Below are 19,333 nucleotides of genomic sequence, written 5' to 3' on the forward strand. Positions count from 1 at the left end.
AAACATTGTGCAGACTGCAGATAATAATGTTATTAGGGTTAGACAGTGCGACCTATTTCTGAGAATCAACCGTAGGTATACGTATGGACAGTGGACATATTAGAGGCGATGCATCGTGAAAATCGAAAACTGGTAATATTATTTACTGCTTTTCATCTTTGTCTAAGTTTTCTAAACCTCTATAATAAATGAATCGTATAGTTTCTTACCTCATTAAGCTATATCAGCAATACTGAATACCAATAATTACTAATTTAAATAGCTTCGTTCAAATTACGTATTGTTTAAAGGTAAATGACCACCTTATAAGGTTGTGAGAGTCTACAGAAAGAATAATTAATTAAAATTAAACAAATGAATTCCGTCGCCTTCGCCTTCAGCAGCCTTGATTATCGATGAGAAAAACTTTTACAAATGGCTAATCAATTGTAATCGTGTACACATTCGAACGAGTAAGGCGCCGGATTCTAGCGCAGTATTAACACGAATCTGTCAAATTATTTCATCACGACGGCGACGTCGCCTACTCTCATCTCACTAGTGCATGCAGTGATACTAGTACACGTAACACGAACGGCGACATATTTATCCAACTTTCGACCTACTGAGCCAGCCAAGTGAGCAAAGTGCCACGAAAACACCATATCTTACTGAATAAATGGTGTTTGTTTCCGCGTTTTTATGCGACAATCTGTTCTGATTTGATAGCTCATGAAAAGGCCAGAGGGACAAAATACTTGAAGATACTGCTTGGCTCACCTTTTGTTGTTCATAAAGAACTCCGATTATGTATTTTATGGAGTAAATATCACCAATAATACAAATAAACTTTGTTCTTGTTTTTGTAAAATTATTTAATAAAAATACAATTCTCACATTTATAACGGACGATCCTTATTCATAATTTATTATTTATCATCATCAATATAAAAATAACCATTTTATTAGTAGTCAACGCACGTACGTAGGTAGGTACTTATAAATGTGAATACTGTTTATGCTGTTATTCTAGCATACATTAGCAATTTTCATTCAAGAAATTCTTCATAAATATAAAGCATAAAATTGCACTAACTTCAAAGCTTTTTAAACCTACAGTTGGAATGAAGATCGCTATGATTATTGATAATTAAAGGTATAATACAACGTACATAAAAAAAAACAATGTGTCATTCATAAATATATAGTTAGATCACAGCCCAGTCATTAAATAAAAATAATGTAAACAATGAATAATTGTAACAATGCGAGTAAAACGGAATTCAATTAAAATGTTCCATATTTGCTATATCGTAGTAAGGAAATCCACTGTTTCCTCCTAGATCTTTGCCTACTATTTGTTGCACCGATTACTAAGCCTTCTTTATTGTGTATGCTGATTTATTTTTCATGTTAAACGTTATACACATTTTTATTCTTTACCGGCAAAATATAAACTCACTAATTTCCACATTCTTGTTTAGTCAGCCACTGTAAATATTAAAATCACTCGGCAAATAAAAAAGGTTTTAGCATTCAAGTATCGTAGAACAAAAACCAGTTACAATTAAATAGTTTCCTATTTATTTGTATAAGTATTAACTAAATGAGTATTAAATGGTATTAAATGGCATAAAGAGTTTCCTCGCAGTCATCTGACCAGTCGTGGGGTCACAGCCTTCAGGCCGAACAAGTTCATACGATGTTTACATCCTTGTTCATACCTTTTTAGGAGATCCAACTCAACAATGCTATGTACTGATAATTAAGATGGAGTTCGCTTACGGTGTAAGTAATAAATTGTGATTAAAAAAAAACATTATGAAGTTAGGAAGAGTTCTGTATCGACAAAAGAATGCTTTAAGTGACAAATAACATTTTATATAAATTGGTTTTTATTTTGAAGGACAATTCAAATATTTTTGTAGGACAAAAAAGTATTTATCAGTCTTTAGATAACCTTAAATTGAAATACAGCCAGAAAATACCGAACAGGTTATGCGACGTCAGTCACCTTTCTCTGAAAAGATGGTTAAATCTGTCTGCTTATAATATTTAGTAGCAAACTAAAGTACGAGTATAATCGTATTGTAAGTAAGACATGTTTCTAATTTTTTAGGTGTCAACTTTGGCATTATTAATGAAAAATAATTATCTTTATAACTAAAATGGACGGCAAAAGAGGAATACAGATTGGCTTCTAATGATAACCTATAATCAATCACATGTTGTGTAAAACGACGTAACGACGTAATATTGTGTGATGGGCTAAAATAAGGACAAGGCAATGTGGCGAGTGCGGCCGCGAAGACGACGAAGGCTCTGTTTGTACGCACTTCGGTCATGTGACTCCACGGTCTACAAACATTGGTGAAGCTACATCTAAAAACTATACTCTTGTTTGGATTTGCTAGTTGACGTGAACGTTAAAGCGAGTTATTCTCGGCATGTTTTTTTTTCGATCGGTGAATATGCACGACAGTTAGGCGCTGAGCGTAAAGTTTGTCACTGTACTGCGGTCTTTTAACGAAAAAATCACGGCAGCGCAACAGCGGTGAAAAGTTTAAAAGCGCGCTCAATACAGTCTAAAAGTTCTGGTTGCAATACTGGCGTGCGACATTACGCCGCAGCGCAGTCAACGCCTAGCCTTAACCATTACTGGAAGCTTCTCGCATGGTCTCGCCAAATTAGACCGGTAAAGCGGTCAAAGCGTTATCGTGAGGCTATCTGCGGCAGATGTAAACAAAAAATCCTTAGCTTGTATGTATGAGCGAACATTAACCGAAAAATGAACAGAGTTATAAGAACCTACATTAATGTAACGCTATTACAATAAGAAAAGGACGAAACACGTTACATCGATAACGCCAACAGTGAAGATAATTAGTACGCGTTCAATTAATTGAAGATAACGCACTTTGAATAATAAATAAAAATTCAATAAATTGATACGAAATATCATTGAATAATCTTAATTACTCACAATATGTGTAACTGTTTCGCTAAAGTTTTAATAAATAATTACAAAGGCTATGATATGAACTCATATCTTTTAATTAAGTTAAATGGCGTTATTGTGAATATTCCATCGATTTCTACGATCACATTCTATACCTCGAAACCGACTCCCTTTGATAGCGCTTATTCAATTCAGTCATTGTTAAAACACGTATTGTATACGATTACAATATTATGGCCATATCGTGGTCATCCTGTCAATTTTGCTCACTTTCACGTACTATTACACAACTAATGTATCTAACATAAGTTTATACAATAGGGATGATGACTGGGTATAAAAAGAAAAAATCGAATTAGTCCCTCAGTTAGATAATTGAAAATAATTAGACACGTATTTTTTCAGAAAAACTAGAATTGACAAAGATTAACTGCTTTAAAGTTTAGGAGAGCGGGCTTGTGACGTAACGATATGGTAAAATTTATAGTCAATCGTGACGTCACGCGTAAGTTTCATCACTGTAATTTGGTCAATTTATGTTTGCGGGACAAATTAAAAAATACGTATCCATTATTATACAAAAAATACAACCTTATAAAACAGAATATCAGCAAAAGATAATCCCGTTTAAAATGCCTTGTAATATTATGTACGTCTTTTGCAAAGAGTATAAGTAATGTTAGCAGAAAAGAAAATAATTCAGAGGCGACACTACACTACAAAATTACACTGTGAAAATATAGACAAAACAGGAAGTCCCACGCAACAAAACATAAATTAATTATCATAGGAATGTCACGAAATGCCATTCTTAGATAATGAATCATAGCAACGTAGAGAGTGTTATCTTCCAAGTTTAATACAAGTATCTGATACACCAACTTTAAGTAAAAGCCGGTTAAATTCGCTCAAACGAAACTATGCAGGCATGGGCCATGGTGCAACAGACGAACAAACACCGTCGTGATTATCAATATTAAAATCAAAACCAACTTAATTGTGTATAATTAACAAATTATAAACAACTTAAAATTATGCTGGAATAAAACCTAGACTTCATGATATTGCGTCATTCACATAAATAATCAAGCCATTTATTTTGCTGGAGAATAAAATATTTTTATCACAGTCAAAAAAAATTGCTAGACGAAAATATATTTAATTAATCTTTTGTTTTGAAAGCCCATTAGTTATTTTCCGAGAATAATTATGTCGTTTTTTGTTTTGTTTTGTTACTTTCCGTTAAGTTATAGCGTAGCTTTCATTCACTCACTGATTATCATTGGGCAAGTTGAAAAGTTAGAATCGTGAGCATGCCCATGCATACCGGTTAGCTATAATTTTTCTCGTGAACATCGGATATGCTTTCACTTGAACTAATTTGCATATGACAAATCGATTTTTTCTTGTTTGGATAAAATATTACAAGCAGGTATCGAATTATATGTGTCTTAAACCGTAGAACCGGCGCGAGCCTGTTTGAAAACATTGGCATTGTTGATTTGTGGCCTCATGTGGGAAGTTGAATACGACAAAAAATATATTCGAATTTATTAGCAATGCTAGCTTGCTTGACAATTTGATTTTGTTAATTTTTTTTGCCTAAATATAAATTTCCACTGTACATGCGGAAATGAGACAATTATATATAATGCATGTTCTCAACTGCGTTACTTTGAGGTGTGGGAAGTCACGAGGTAATATTTTAAAGTAGGTGTTGCTTGCTCTGCCAAAACACTTATAATCTATTGTGCTCATACTTACCCTCACGTCTATTCACATTGACGACAATTGAAAGATGACCAAGGCCCGTATTAATAAACCACACGCGGCCAACTCTTGGGAATGATTTATCATGTCGCTGTCAAAATATAAGTCAGATTATATTATACAAGTGTCAACCAAAGTCATTAATAATACATTTAAATCAAAATAGTACGAATGAGGAGCTGAAAATGAACTCTACTAAAGGTATTGGAATTATTCGACAGCGCTTGACAGGCTCCAATAATGTTCTTAAAAACAAAATGTGGCGAATACGAAGAATTATTTTAGTAAAATATGTATGGGATTTTCCTCGAGGAACTTAAGTTGAATAAAAAATACCAAGTGAGCAAGGAATTCGTTACTTTTTTGTTGAATTTGGTTTTATATACTTTATTTTGCATTTATATACTTACGAATAATACCAAAACTAAAGGTTTAAAATAAAGATTTATTAAACATCTTTCAAACAATTGTTAGTTAATGATTTTTACATAATACGTATAAGCATAAATAATAAACTTACCAGAGTCGCGCAGAGTGGGCTTAGCATTTTGAAATTTACCACTCGGCTATCAAAACCACACTTCAGTAGATAAAAATAGATCGTGATAAAGGGAAAAAATGCTGTAAACTGTGTACAAATGTTGTGATACATTCTGTATTCTTCAGATTATTCACGCAGTAGATACTAAGCAGCACCCTTTAGGTACTTAAACTTTCCTCATAATTATTTTATGCAACGCATTAGTATAGTAATTTTATAGAATTTTACAACCCTTTTTATATAAATAGCAATAACTTTATAATTTAATCGTGATTGCTGTACACGTGGCCGTTACTAATTCGATGCATTTATTTATAAACATATTAAAATGAGTATCGCTCACGAGGAACTGAATGAGTCTAACTTGCAACTGGTAATAAAACTTCCGCAGTTACTAACATATACTTATAGCAAAGGATTATTTATTGTCCTTTGCTTGTAGCTTAGATTACACTGAGTACAACATGAACTATAATAATAGGACATGGGGAAATAGTTCAATAGGCATAGCGTGGAATGAACTCTCCATGTTCCAAGTAATGACCAAATGCTCTACACATCAATATTACGGGAAGAACACTCACGATTAACGAGTTCGCATATTTTATAAACAGTGTCACGATCACGAACTGCGGAACTTAATGCGAAACTATTGCCCGTCGCATGCGCTAGGCGTACTACAAAATTGATGCGTATTGTTGCCTTTATCTTTTAGTAAAGGATGAAAATTTAAAATAGGGGCTGGTTGCTCGGTCTCTAGAGCTATCCCTCAAAATATGTTACTTTAAAAATGTAAATCTGTAATCTTAATACATTAGGTGTCACGTCGTTTGTCCTCGACGGACTCTTAAACTACTTCCCTGATTTTAATAAAATTTGCACACCGTGTGCAGCTTGACCCAACATGAAAGATACGATAGAGATGAAGATACATTCACGTCTTAAATTATTATTTTTTTGCAAATTATTCTTCTATAACTCTACCCTTCTACTTACCACGTATTATTACAATTACATCGTATTGTAAACGGTTTTGTGGAGCATAGATTTAAGATAAATAACTGAGAATAAAGATTAATATTTAGATATAAGTTAAGACGGTTTTGTTGTGCCCAGATATTCGCATATTTGCAGCTTGAAAGTACAATTTTAAACCATCAAATATGATGAAATCATAGTGGATATTAGTATGCCAAGAGCCCATATTATACACGGTAAAGTCTGCAAGCGAAAGGTCAAGATATCGATTCAAATATCGAATGTGAACATAACGATAGTCACGTGCATTCTTGCCAAACTTTTAAGTGTAAAATTGATGGTGAGTTAAGGATGTAACAACCAAAATGACATTGAGTGGAACATAAATGCCCTCTGTCTAAGGAATCTTTAAACATTATACCAGCATTTGAAACTATGACGGCAAATAAAAGTAGTGTAAAATGAACAACAGTTTACGAACTGGGTACGGCACTAATTACTAATATGATACTTTGTTACAGAAAATGGCTGGAAGAAATTGCACTAGCGAGCAAGCAGGGCCGTAAACCATCGTTACTTCGTGCAATGACCAAGGCTTTCTGGATGAGTTACGCCCCCTCCGGCGTCATGTTCCTCATACAGGCACTCATACTCAAGTAAGTTTTTTTTAACCATGTAGAATTGTAGACTGATCACGAAGATCATACAATCGTTTTTTCATATGAACTAAAAGAGAGATAACTAAGTAAAGAGGATTTACATGATATAATTTGTCGACAGACCTTTTCAACCAGTGGCGCTGAGTCTGATGCTGACGTACTGGGAGCCAGGTTCCACGATGTCGTACGAGCAAGCGGTGTACTGCGCTACCTCGGTCATCATGATGTCTCTCTTCATAGCGTTCCTGAACCACCACGGCACTTACTCCACACAACAATTCGGCATGAAAGTTCGAATTGCTGCTTGCTCGCTTATCTACAGAAAGGTAAGACTTATCGAAAAAGAAGAAATATGGATTAGTCATAAAACAGGGGCTTAAAATACCTGAACTGGAAAGTTCCACGGATACTCAAACGGTGATAGTGGAAATTGCCATAACTGTCAACTTGACTTCGTACGTAGGTGTACTAATAAGGTTAAACATTGGCGATGGTCGTTTAGGTACTTATAAGAATTTAAGAATCTCGGATAACTCTGACGACTCATTGAAAAAAGAAAAAAAAGAGTTATTACTCAATTAAAATTATTGTACCTAATAAAAGTAACGAAATCTTGATGCAAATAAGATTTAATAAAATCAACGCTTTTAAGTAATGTTGCTACAAAAAACAATCTGTGACACAATTTTTTATTTATGATGTAGGATTATAAGGTGTATTTGTTATCGTTCAGGTGATGCGCATGAGTTCCGGTGCGCTCGCGCAGACAACGGCGGGTCAAGTTGTGAATCTTCTATCAAACGATGTGAACCGTTTCGACTACGCCTTCATTTACACTCACTTCATCTGGCTACTTCCCCTGCAAGTGATCGTGGTCTGCTACCTCATATACTTGAAGATCGGATATGCAGCCATCGTTGGTGTCATCGGCATTGTATTGCAGACCATACCGGTTCAGTGTAAGTGTTTTTGATGTTATTGTTACGTCAGGATGTTGAGGCAATTGTTCATTTAGAACTGATTATACAACAAAGGAATAAACGTAAGTGATACTTACTTGCGTTACAGTTTCTTTCATCGTACTAGGAATTTTATGTTGTTACTACAATGACTGTACAAATATATCAAAAGCTATTGAACAATTAAGCCAGTAAACAATTGTCTTAGAAAGATACAATGTCCCCACAACTGGTGAGGTGCAAACGAAAACGATAAACTCAAAGTAATGTTATAAAGAAACTAAAATCAAATTTCCAAGAACAATTTCTTTCTGGTTATGCAATTACAGGTAAAAGATATACAGCCCATAAATTGATACCATCGGACAGGAACGCGTTTAGCCGTGCCATACATCTTCAAAAAGGATTGATATTAAATATTATTATTTCTTTATCTTTCCTGCAGCTTACATGAGTAAATTGGCGGCAAGGTTACGAATGAGGACCGCGTGCAAAACTGACGAGCGCGTTCGAATTATGGACGAAATTATTAGCGGCATGCAGGTATGTTACATTATACTGGGTTTTCATTTTGCACGTTTCGAGCTGAACAGATTTCTAAATATGTTTATCTTACCTTAGACTTGACCTTAATGTTCTAAATATACAAACAAGTAGAGCCTTTTTTCTTGCTACACTGACATGACAATAACTTTAAATTTATTGCTTGGTTTATTCTAGTCACACGCAAAAACAAAAACAACACAAAGTAAATTTAAGCAAATGTTAATAAATCATACTGTAACAAAAAGATAAATAAATTGACTAATATTAACATACACGTTGATCTAAGGTTGTCTGTATTTATTTCAATAATATTTTTAGTAATCTTCTAAAAGGCAATTAAACATTCAGGTGATAAAAATGTACGCGTGGGAGAAGCCGTTTGAGCAAGTGGTAGCTTTGGCTCGCAAGAACGAAATCAACTGCATCACGTCAGCGTCCTATCTCCGCGGAGTATACCTCAGCTTCATGGTGTTCACCGAGAGGCTCACCCTGTACATCACACTGCTCTCCTACTCATTATTCGGCTACCAAGTCACTGCAGATATTGTAAGTATCGCACCGCCGTCATTTTAAACCTCGAAGAGTAACTATAAAAATGATTGAGATAAAAAATAATAAATTCAGCCTTAAGACTTTTGGTACCGTTTGGTAAATTGTTCTGTGCTGAAAAAGTACAAGAAATTAAATCTACAATGCTTAATTCCAAATGAAATATGTCTCTAAAACTCAACATATGTTTAAAAAAATCCTTGGTGTATGTGTGATTTCCAGGTTTTCCCATTGGCGCAATTTTTCAACACTCTTCAAGGAACCCTTTCGATAATCATGTCGAATGCTGTTTCATTTTTGGCAGAGGCGCTGATATCAGTGCAACGCCTAGAGGCATTCATGTTGTTCGGTACGTGAGACTGTGAAGTCTCTATATCGCACTCTATGCATGCTGCATGAAACTATGCACTTCTTCCTTCTACTACGAGTCTAAATTATAACTGAGACTCGCCCCTGTAATATCTAACAACCATTCAATCAACCTAATGTGGAGCACATACATTTATTTTTAATATGAGGACGACTCATGCCGCAGCATTTAATATGTCGTGGGTATACAAATATTCAAGCATTTGTGGATCTCAGAACAATCGCGTATGGATCACGCAGACGCTTGTCCTATTGAAACGTTTGGTGTGTTGTCGTATACCACTCGGTTATACATATTTATATTAAAAAAGTATAAAATAGTAAGCTGATTAAACATGGTTCTTATAGCCCTAACGAAAGTAACCAAATTCATACCTTATCTATTAACTCCTGCGTACCGTGTATGAGAAGCACCGAAGCGCGTATTTGTTTTCAAGTCAGAATAAGCATTTGCCATAACTTCGGCAGTTGTATGCCAACAAGTCGTAGGTATTTCAATTACACGTAAAGCTAGATAATAACATCAGAGAATTCCACAGGCGTTCCCGTTGGTAAAAATGTTCAACATACTTCAGTTGACGGTATCTATAATGTTACCAACGTGCCTCACGATGAACATGGAAGCGTATACTTCTGTTCTCCGTCTTGAGGCCATGTTACTCTCGGGTACGAGTTGCTAGAATAGTTTGGGTACATGTACAGTGATGCAGTCAATGCGTCATTACTCTGTAACGAATATTTGATTAACCATCGTTTATTGTGTTAACACACATCCCGTGATGTCATGTTTTCTCGCTTTATGCACGTACTTACTTACTAACAGCTCACTAACACGGAGATAGATTAACATTAAGTGCTTTTGTTTGGTAATGATTATACTTTTAAGTCCCGATTTTTCAATAGTCAGATAACTTCTATCTGAGGAATAAATATGGGCGTTTGACATATTTTCTATACAAAAGCTGTCAAAACGTAAAACTTATTCGTCAGATAAAAGTTATCTGGCGATTGAAAAATCGGCCCTAAGGCAAATAATTTGCAAAGAAAAAGAAAAGATTGTCTCAATCAAAGCCTTCGATTTGGGCTATAGTCTTAGTATTTAGCATTATTATGTTTCCAGTTCTACGAAGTTATTATCTATCTTATCAATAAAACAATGCCCTGAATTCTGGGTACTACGGTTGAATGCTTTTTACTTTCCTCGCGTGTATTAGACCATAATTATGCCTGACGTAATATGTTTGATTTGTAACTAACAGATGAACGAGAAGACCTGCGCAGTGTGCCAGACGTGGACATAGCTAAATTAGTACAAAGTGTGGACAACCAAAAGAAAATGAAAAATTTGAGTGAAGTGGATCTGCGTCCTAACACTTTCAAGAAAATTGATGAAGAAGGCATCTACAATCCTGGTAAGTTATCAGTTCAACATTTAGGTCCTTATTAGGCTAAATCGTATACCGAAATATAAAGGAAAACTTTTGACGCTATCATATTTTGCAGTCAGCACTTTCACTGTTTATAATTTACACAACAAACCAACCATAAATCAAACGGGCTGAGGTGTTAACTTAATTGTTTAGTCTACAGAAATTGTCAATAAGGATAAATCTATCGTCAATATGTCAATTGCATTAACATAATCCCTCATAAACGTGATCCATCAATAAACATGAATAAAGTGATTGATCGCCCCTTGTCACGTGGTTGCTACCGATTGAAACACTTGGCAAGACTCATAATATTTATTCAATTAAATATCGGTTGTGGTCTAGTTGTGCAATCACACACAACATCTGATTTCTTCATATATTTAGAATTTTTTGCACATTGGTATTACACTAATCCTCTAAACATTTTTGACATTGTGGATCCACGGTTCATTAGATATTAGTGCTGAAATCTTCATCCATGGATGAGAAAAAACTCTTTTTCTAGTATTGCAAATATATTCACGTTTTCCATTACACACTTTAAGGTTTCGAGTGCAATGACAAAGGCGTTCTCAGTTCGACGTTGTGCCCGATGCCAGTGAACCCCGACGTCGGTATTCTGATCCAGAACGTGAGCGCCAGCTGGACTGACGACGGACCCATCACCTTGAACAACCTCAACCTCACTGTGCCTAAAGGAAAACTATGCGCAATCATTGGATCTGTTGGCTCTGGAAAGGTATTTGTAACATGCTACTAGAACCCCTTAATATTTGTCCCCTCTGTAAAGGCCTGACGACTTATACTAACTGACTATGATCGATTCTTGATGTCAATTTATTTTCCGTTTATAATTAAATAGATCCAGGTACAAACTAAACATATGACAATTCATAAAAACAACATAACAGGCATATCTAATGAAATTAGCAATACCGCAAAAATCAATTCAGTCGTAATTGTCGTAAATTTAGGTTCCTTATTGACGAATACTTAAATAATTAACACTTACAAAAAAGGTTATGTTTACGACTCGAAATAACTGAGACAGTACGACAAAAAAAATTGGAAATAAAAACCCACTAATATCGTTTCTCAGAAAGCGGGTTTTTTCGTTTGAGAGTTTAAAATTGTAAAATTTTCCAGAGTTCTATTCTTCAATTGCTCCTGAGTGAACTGCGTTCAACTAATGGCCGTATTTATTTATCTGGACCACTATCCTACGCCAGCCAAGAACCCTGGTTATTTGTTGCCACAGTTAGACAAAATATTTTGTTTGGACTACCGTACAACTCCAAAAAGTATAAAGAAGTAAGTAAAACTCATCTAGCACATAAAAAAATTGGCACGTAGTAATGCAAAATGATACCAAATCGCATTGTAATTTTCAGGTAGTCAGAGTTTGTGCTCTGCAGAAAGATTTCCAACAGTTTCCTCACGGTGACCAGACACTAGTAGGAGAGAGAGGAGCTTCCTTATCCGGGGGGCAAAGAGCTCGCATCAACCTCGCAAGAGCTGTGTACAGACAGGTACCCACGTTCTCAGACTATATATTTTCTTTACAGTCAAGCAAACTTGTGGTTGGCACGTAATTTGAATATTGAATTCAAAAATTTCATCGGGAAACTTTATATTACCTACGTTAGGGAAATTCCAACTCGTGCTTGATAATAACGTCAAGTGTACAACTTCGGAATTCTTAGCTTCTGGGAACTTATTTTAATGCAAAATGTGTAAGTTTGTCTCTAAGAACTAAAGTTTAATAAAGCCAAACACAAAACACTGTAACAACCTGTTCGTAAGTTACATACCTTCATTTCAAGTTGACTTCATTTTACTACTATATAAGGAGGAATGTAGTTTAGGGCTACACTTCGATTTCCGCGTCGTTTCAATGGACGTATATTTACTTATCCTCTAACTTGATGTGTGTACGTGATTCGTATAATCGAAGGACGCTCTCCGGATGTTACTATTTATCGTCCATAGAACATAGACTTTATCTGTTGAGGAATTTGAAGGAAATGCTCTAAGAGCCTCACGCTTTTTTCCATTTGATAAATGAAATGTGTTACGTAATATCCTAGAGGGCAGTAAATTTAACGGGCATTATTTTGTTACAGGCTGATATATACCTATTGGATGACCCCCTGTCAGCGGTAGATGCGCACGTTGGTCGGCAGTTGTTCGACGAGTGCATCAGTGGCTATCTGCGACACACGACCCGCGTGCTGGTGACGCACCAGCTGCACTACCTCAAGGCTGCTGACTACATCGTCATCTTGAATAACGTAAGTTGCGGGACAGTACTCACAGAGTTGTTCTGGTTAGAACGGATTAATACGCTTGAAAAGTCTTTTTTTCTGTTAAAACATTCAAAATCCTGTAGCACGTATTATGATTTCTACTTTAATATTAAACATATCTACGTACTTACTACTTTTCAGGGGTCTGTGGATGCCAAGGGAACTTACGATGAACTAGTAACAACGGGCAAAGATTTCGCCAAGTTATTGTCATCCAGTCACGATGAAAATGAAGACAAGAAGGATTTGGAGAAACCTCCGCCGATGTCCAGGCGGACTTCTGCCAGAGTAAGTTGTTTGTTACATTTCACTATTATGGTTACAGGCTGGAAAACCTGTATAATTCTTTTTCGGGGCCTAGTTAAACATGTTCCCCTCAATTTAAGTAAGTAGCTAGGATATCGTATTACGCATTAACCAATCCGAAACACCCGATGTGATGTCTATCGTACGTGACAAGAGTTTTTCTCTTCATAGCAAGACGTGGCATACGAAACTAGTCCTCACCCCTTTAAAAGCTTGAAATCTTTTAAAATGAAACTCTACCATAAACTGTGTCGCATAAGTTTCAGTTTTGCACGCTAACGGTAAGTCGGGTTTTGATTGAATTTAAATTTATTGATACGAGTCTTGGAAATGGTCGGAATGATGTCGTCATATGAGAAGTAAATTCTTATGACTACTTATTTTCTTGGTTTATAAGCATCATGCAATTTTATACATTCCTTTAGCCATTTTATTGACTGGAAGCACGAGAAGGTTTTATAAGGAGATTAATGAAACTTTTCTCTCTAGTTATCGACAACGCGTCGTCCTTCGCTGTGTGAGTCGACGGGAGGTTGCGACGTCGCGCAAGAGATGGAGGAAGAGGAACGCGAGTCGGGCTCTATGGGCTGGCACGTCTACGGAGCCTACCTTCGCGCCGGCGGTCGCACTCCCCGACTACTCTTCATGATCCTACTGCTCGTGATAGGCCAGCTGTCCGCCACGCTCTGCGACTACTGGGTCACATTCTGGTAATACATTATCAATATTCTTCAAAAACATTTCGTGTGGTATGTAAACTTAAGACCTGTAATAAAATATTGAATGTTGTATCAGGACAAACGAAGTCACAACTCTAAAAGAAGCAGCTACTAACATCACCACTAAGGACTACCACGTGGACAGGTCACCGCCTCTACATAATGGAACCTTCAACTTATCTAGCTACTTTTCCGGTGTTCATCAGAAACCAGGTAAGGTTATGGTTCTTCAAAAACTAAAAGACTGAAAGAGATATTCTGATAAATTCTGCCTTAAGTAATTGCTCTCAGAAGAAAATCATATGACTGGATAGAAGTATGAAACATTAAAAAATTTACCGGATACATTTTTACAACTTTAATTTCAACAAAACTAATTTCTGTTTATGTATTTACAAGGCATAGATTCTAAGTTTTTGACATATTTTTTCAGACTTAGACATCCACGCTTTCATCGGCCCTCTTGACACTTCGCAGTACCTGTACGTTTACTCAGCTCTCATCGTCTGTTGCATTTTCTTCATCACGGCTCGGGCGTTCATGTTCTTCAAGGTTTGCATGACGGCCTCCCGCAATCTGCACAACGACATGTTCCATTCTATGCTCAGAGGCGTCATGAGATTCTTTGACACGAACTCGTCAGGTAAACCCTATCAATTTAATATTTTCTTATGATTAGATTAATGGCAGTTGTGATTTCGAGATTTTCTGATTTTTATACAAATTGAACTCTTAGGAGGAGTCCTCAAAAAGAATATATTAATTCAGGATGGGAAATTAATATATTTAGTTATAATTAATATAACTTTCATTATATCTATCTTTTTTTCCTCGTAGGACGTATATTAAACAGATTCTCCAAGGATATCGGTGCGCTGGACGAACTGTTACCGCGGTTCCTGCTAGAATGTATCCAGATTTACCTGGTAATGTTCAGTATACTGGCCCTTAACGCGGCGGCTCTCATCTGGACTCTTCTACCTACCACCATCATCTTGCTACTCTTCTACACAATTCTACAAATATATCTGAAGTCGGCCCAATCTATCAAACGGCTTGAAGGCACAAGTACGTATTAAATGCCAAGTTTTATCTTTTACTAGCAATGGAATGACAATTAATAATTATTTTATAACTTTTTAGCCCGAAGTCCAGTGTTCTCCCATATGTCTGCAACCCTCAATGGTATTAGTACCATCAGGTCAGCTGGTGCAGAAAAAAGATTGATTCAGGAGTTCGACAGGTTCCAGGTAATTTTCGCATTACTATCTGTCCTAAACAAGTACATACTGTACGTACGCATAAAGTATCTATCCTCAAGTTAAGTTTTTATAGTATTTACGCGTAATTTAACAAATTCATGTTCTGCATTCAGGACATACACACGTCCACGTGGAGCAGCTACCTCGCCAGCGGAGTCACACTGGGCTTCTGGTTGGACTTCATCTGTGTCATATATCTCACTATCGTCATCGTCGCCTTCCTCGTCATTGACAGTAGTAAGTCAAGCTTTATATTCCTAACATATCCATTCCACCATATTACTTACACCTATGTGATGTATGTGCAAATATGCCTTCTAAAAATGCCTTCCGCTTCTTTGTATTATCGTCAAATCTGTAAGGAAAATTACACTTCCTAAGTGAGGCAAAAAGTCAAGAGGTCGAGAGTCGTTGTATAAAATATTTTATATATTTTATATTTTACTTTTTACAAACAAAGCCACGTTGAGCAGTGGATAAGGATAAGGCAGAGTTGTGTTGTAGTCGTATCAGAAATTACTTAAAAACCACCTCCTCTTTAATAATTCCTATGTTCGCTATAGATACACTTTATTAGCAATATTGGATACATAAATTTTATTAGATCGAAGAAGAATTAAGAAATTACAATCTTTCATAATTGGATATCTACTCTATAAATATCAATTAGAAACATAGCTGTACGTGAGTCAACAGCACGAAATCCAATTATGCGCCCACAATAGCTAAACTAACAACAGTAATTGCACAACATTAGGGTTATAATAGTTAATTCAGTTTCTAACAATGTTGTTTTGTGAACAGAAACGATATTCTCTGGAAACGTCGGATTAGCTATCTCGCAGACTCTGATCCTGACTGGAATGCTGCAGTTTGGGGTCCGACAGACCGCAGAAGTGATATCTCAAATGACAAGCGTTGAAAGAATACTGCAGTACACGCATATAGAACGCGAACCCAAATGGGAAAAAGGAGGTTTGTATTCTGCATTTTTTTAATCGAGCATATTTTGTCTTAATTTTTTTTCGTACATGAAATTATGTAATGAATGAAAATAATTTCACCATGATTATGTCACACCCTCTACCTTTTCAAATAAGTCAGAGAAACTGCAGCTCACTTTGTTTGTTTTTATTACAGATAAGGAAGCGCCCAAAGACTGGCCATCAAAGGGTCGCATCGAGTTCAGAAACTGCTACATGAAGTACACGCCTGAAGACTTGCCAGTGCTCAAGAATCTCAACCTAGTTTTAGAAAGCGGATGGAAGGTTCTTGTTCCTTTTAACTACTTATTTTCTATAGTTTTTTATTCAAATTATATTTAGAACTAGTTCTTAAGGTTTTGTATTACTGTAACTGTAATTTATAATGTTTGTAGGTTGGTATTGTCGGGAGAACTGGCGCAGGCAAGTCGTCACTGATCTCCTCGTTGTTCCGCCTCGCTATTGTCGAGGGAGAAGTCCTTATTGATGACGTCAACACCAGCTACCTAGCGCTACAGGTAAGAAAATTATGTGCAGATAGGCATAAAAGCTTTAGTCGCCCAAAAACAGCAGAACTATTAATAAGCGTGTCTTTTTTGTATAATTCTAAATCTTAATTTATTGTTTGGTAACAGGAGTTGCGATCGAAGATATCCATAATACCTCAGGAACCAGTGTTGTTTTCCGCGACTGTTCGCTACAATTTAGATCCATTTAACAATTATGAAGACGAGCAACTTTGGAAGGCACTGGAAGCTGTAAGTATTAATTTAAGTAAGCTGTAGTCATAACTTTGATTTGTGAATCTAAGCCATCCAGAGGGTACCGACCAAGCGCATGCTAAAAAAAACATTTATATCAGTCCAGACGTTACTGTGGCAATACATTTTAATTTATAGGCATTTGTCAAAAGGCATCAAGCTACTTAAATGAAGTAGGAAATGTTCAAAAAATCGGTTGGTGTTATAGTACGTACATACTTACAATAGTTCACGATTCTATTGAGCGGAGTGCTCGGCGCGAGTCGCCGTTCTAGAAAACTATTCTGCGAATGTGCATTTCACACTAAAACCTTTTTTAGATGCTCAAAGTACATAATTGCCCAGTGTATGGTTAAATAAAAACGTGTACATACAACAAGTAATAAGCTGTACTTAGTTATATTTTAGTATGGTAGTAGGTTGTTGAAGTCATCTACTGAATTTTAATATCTTCTCTGTTTATGTAGGTGGACCTAAAGGCTGCAGTGCCGGCACTGGATTTCAAGGTATCGGAGGGAGGCTCCAACTTCTCGCTAGGACAGCGCCAGCTGGTTTGCCTAGCGCGCGCCATCCTGCGCGGAAACCGAATCCTGGTGCTCGACGAAGCCACTGCTAATGTTGACCCTAAGTATGATATAATTTGCTACAAAAATATAGCACATATACCTAGACTCACATCAAAAAATGATGCTGTACACTGAGGCTTAAGTTAATTTGTATTGAATCACAAATTAATTAGCTGTAAAATTTGTAACTTTTATTTCACATTTTTTTCCTAGCATGACTCTCAATTTTTTATTTAGATTGCCATTATGACTGATGATTTTCTTTAAACAAAAGTTTTTCAGTAATTTAATTTACCTTCTTACCTACATTTTTCAGGACGGATGAATTTATCCAAAGAACCATAAGGACACGTTTCGCCGACTGCACTGTGCTGACAGTGGCTCACCGACTGAACACCATCATGGACTCGGACCGGGTCATGGTAATGGACTCCGGCAGGCTGGTGGAGTTCGACCACCCCTACCACCTTCTCAACAACCCCGAAGGACACTTTACCAAGATGGTGAAGGAAACCAGTGAAAAAATGTCCGCCCAACTGTATCAAATAGCAAAGAACACATATCTTGACAATGGCGGAGTCATATAACAGTGGTTTTCTTAATAAGTAAAATAAGTTCTTTTTAAGTAGTTTTAATTGCCATTGTGTTGGAATAATGTTTTTGAAATACTATGTTATTTTAAGGATTTTTGTACCTACATGAACAGTTACATCTACGCGATAAATATTGACTACGTACTACGTTAAGAAATCTCGAGAAAATGCGGACGGATGCTCTGTTTATCTTACGCGGAGACACCATACAAGTATTTTAAGAAGTGTGATATGTATTGTAACCCTATTATATTTTCTGCATTTAAAATTACTTACATAAATATATATAAAGTATGTCGAACAATGTAGCAATTTTAAAGTATACTATAAACCTCCTATAATAAGAGAATTAAGCAGATCGTAAGTGATATCAAACACAAACTGGTTAGTAAGAATTCTAGCGATGCATTATTCCAATGCAGATAAAAGAATTTATATGAGTGTGAGTTTAGTGTTAAGTACAGTGCAGGAAAAAAAACTGTGTTATTTATTTAATTATGAAATTGTATCATATCAGTAATGATTTTTAAGTTTAAAAGTGACCATTACGAATGCCATAGAGGTTACCCTCGAAAAATATAACATAAGCTTTATTTTACGTGTTTTATTTCATTCAAAACAAATTCATTTTATTTCATTCGAAATTACAATATTTTTTTACATCCAAAACATTCAACCGACTTCAAACAAGCATTTATAAGCCAAACTTGATCATTTTTTATCTGATCAAATGGCAAAATATATTTGAAGATAAATGAAAAAAAAACAAATTCGGGTCCTTCAGTTCGAAGTAACAAACATAAAAAAAACAATAAGGCGAATTGAGATCCTCCCTCTTGAAGTCGGATGAAAAATAATAATCTATCGCGCCGGGAGTAGATAAAAATCACTTCCCAGCATTATGTTCTAGGCGTTTCTACAAACTACAATGTAATTGAGGGTAAAATGTTATATTTCCTGTATGACGGACATTGAACCCTTCATAACCAAATATGTATTTTTTTTTGTTTTAGTGTAAATAGATTTGACCAGGCAAAGAATGAGTTTAGAGATCATTTCAAATTTAAACATTGTCAGTCAGTCAATGTAACCAAC

General features: G+C 35.9%; 1 protein-coding gene across 1 annotated transcript in view; it reads left to right on the forward strand.

Annotated features, from left to right (window-relative positions):
• The window catches only part of LOC113492684 (multidrug resistance-associated protein 4), a 31,483-nt gene extending 12,652 nt beyond the window's left edge, over nt 1–18,831 (forward strand). Inside the window, exons 2-25 of the mRNA XM_026870280.1 lie at nt 6,749–6,883; nt 7,008–7,212; nt 7,620–7,845; nt 8,291–8,388; nt 8,740–8,937; nt 9,163–9,289; nt 10,569–10,721; nt 11,288–11,481; nt 11,889–12,053; nt 12,134–12,271; nt 12,866–13,033; nt 13,190–13,336; nt 13,844–14,064; nt 14,150–14,286; nt 14,507–14,716; nt 14,911–15,141; nt 15,217–15,323; nt 15,449–15,572; nt 16,140–16,310; nt 16,476–16,603; nt 16,714–16,836; nt 16,954–17,076; nt 17,547–17,707; nt 17,962–18,831. Coding sequence (XP_026726081.1) covers nt 6,749–6,883; nt 7,008–7,212; nt 7,620–7,845; nt 8,291–8,388; nt 8,740–8,937; nt 9,163–9,289; nt 10,569–10,721; nt 11,288–11,481; nt 11,889–12,053; nt 12,134–12,271; nt 12,866–13,033; nt 13,190–13,336; nt 13,844–14,064; nt 14,150–14,286; nt 14,507–14,716; nt 14,911–15,141; nt 15,217–15,323; nt 15,449–15,572; nt 16,140–16,310; nt 16,476–16,603; nt 16,714–16,836; nt 16,954–17,076; nt 17,547–17,707; nt 17,962–18,232 — 3,961 coding nt within the window. The 3' untranslated portion in view covers nt 18,233–18,831. The remainder of the gene's footprint in view (nt 1–6,748; nt 6,884–7,007; nt 7,213–7,619; nt 7,846–8,290; nt 8,389–8,739; nt 8,938–9,162; nt 9,290–10,568; nt 10,722–11,287; nt 11,482–11,888; nt 12,054–12,133; nt 12,272–12,865; nt 13,034–13,189; nt 13,337–13,843; nt 14,065–14,149; nt 14,287–14,506; nt 14,717–14,910; nt 15,142–15,216; nt 15,324–15,448; nt 15,573–16,139; nt 16,311–16,475; nt 16,604–16,713; nt 16,837–16,953; nt 17,077–17,546; nt 17,708–17,961) is intronic.
• The last annotated feature ends 502 nt before the right edge of the window (nt 18,832–19,333 follow it).

The sequence above is a fragment of the Trichoplusia ni genome, chromosome 4, assembly GCF_003590095.1.
Source record: "Trichoplusia ni isolate ovarian cell line Hi5 chromosome 4, tn1, whole genome shotgun sequence".
Lineage (NCBI taxonomy): Eukaryota > Metazoa > Arthropoda > Insecta > Lepidoptera > Noctuidae > Trichoplusia > Trichoplusia ni.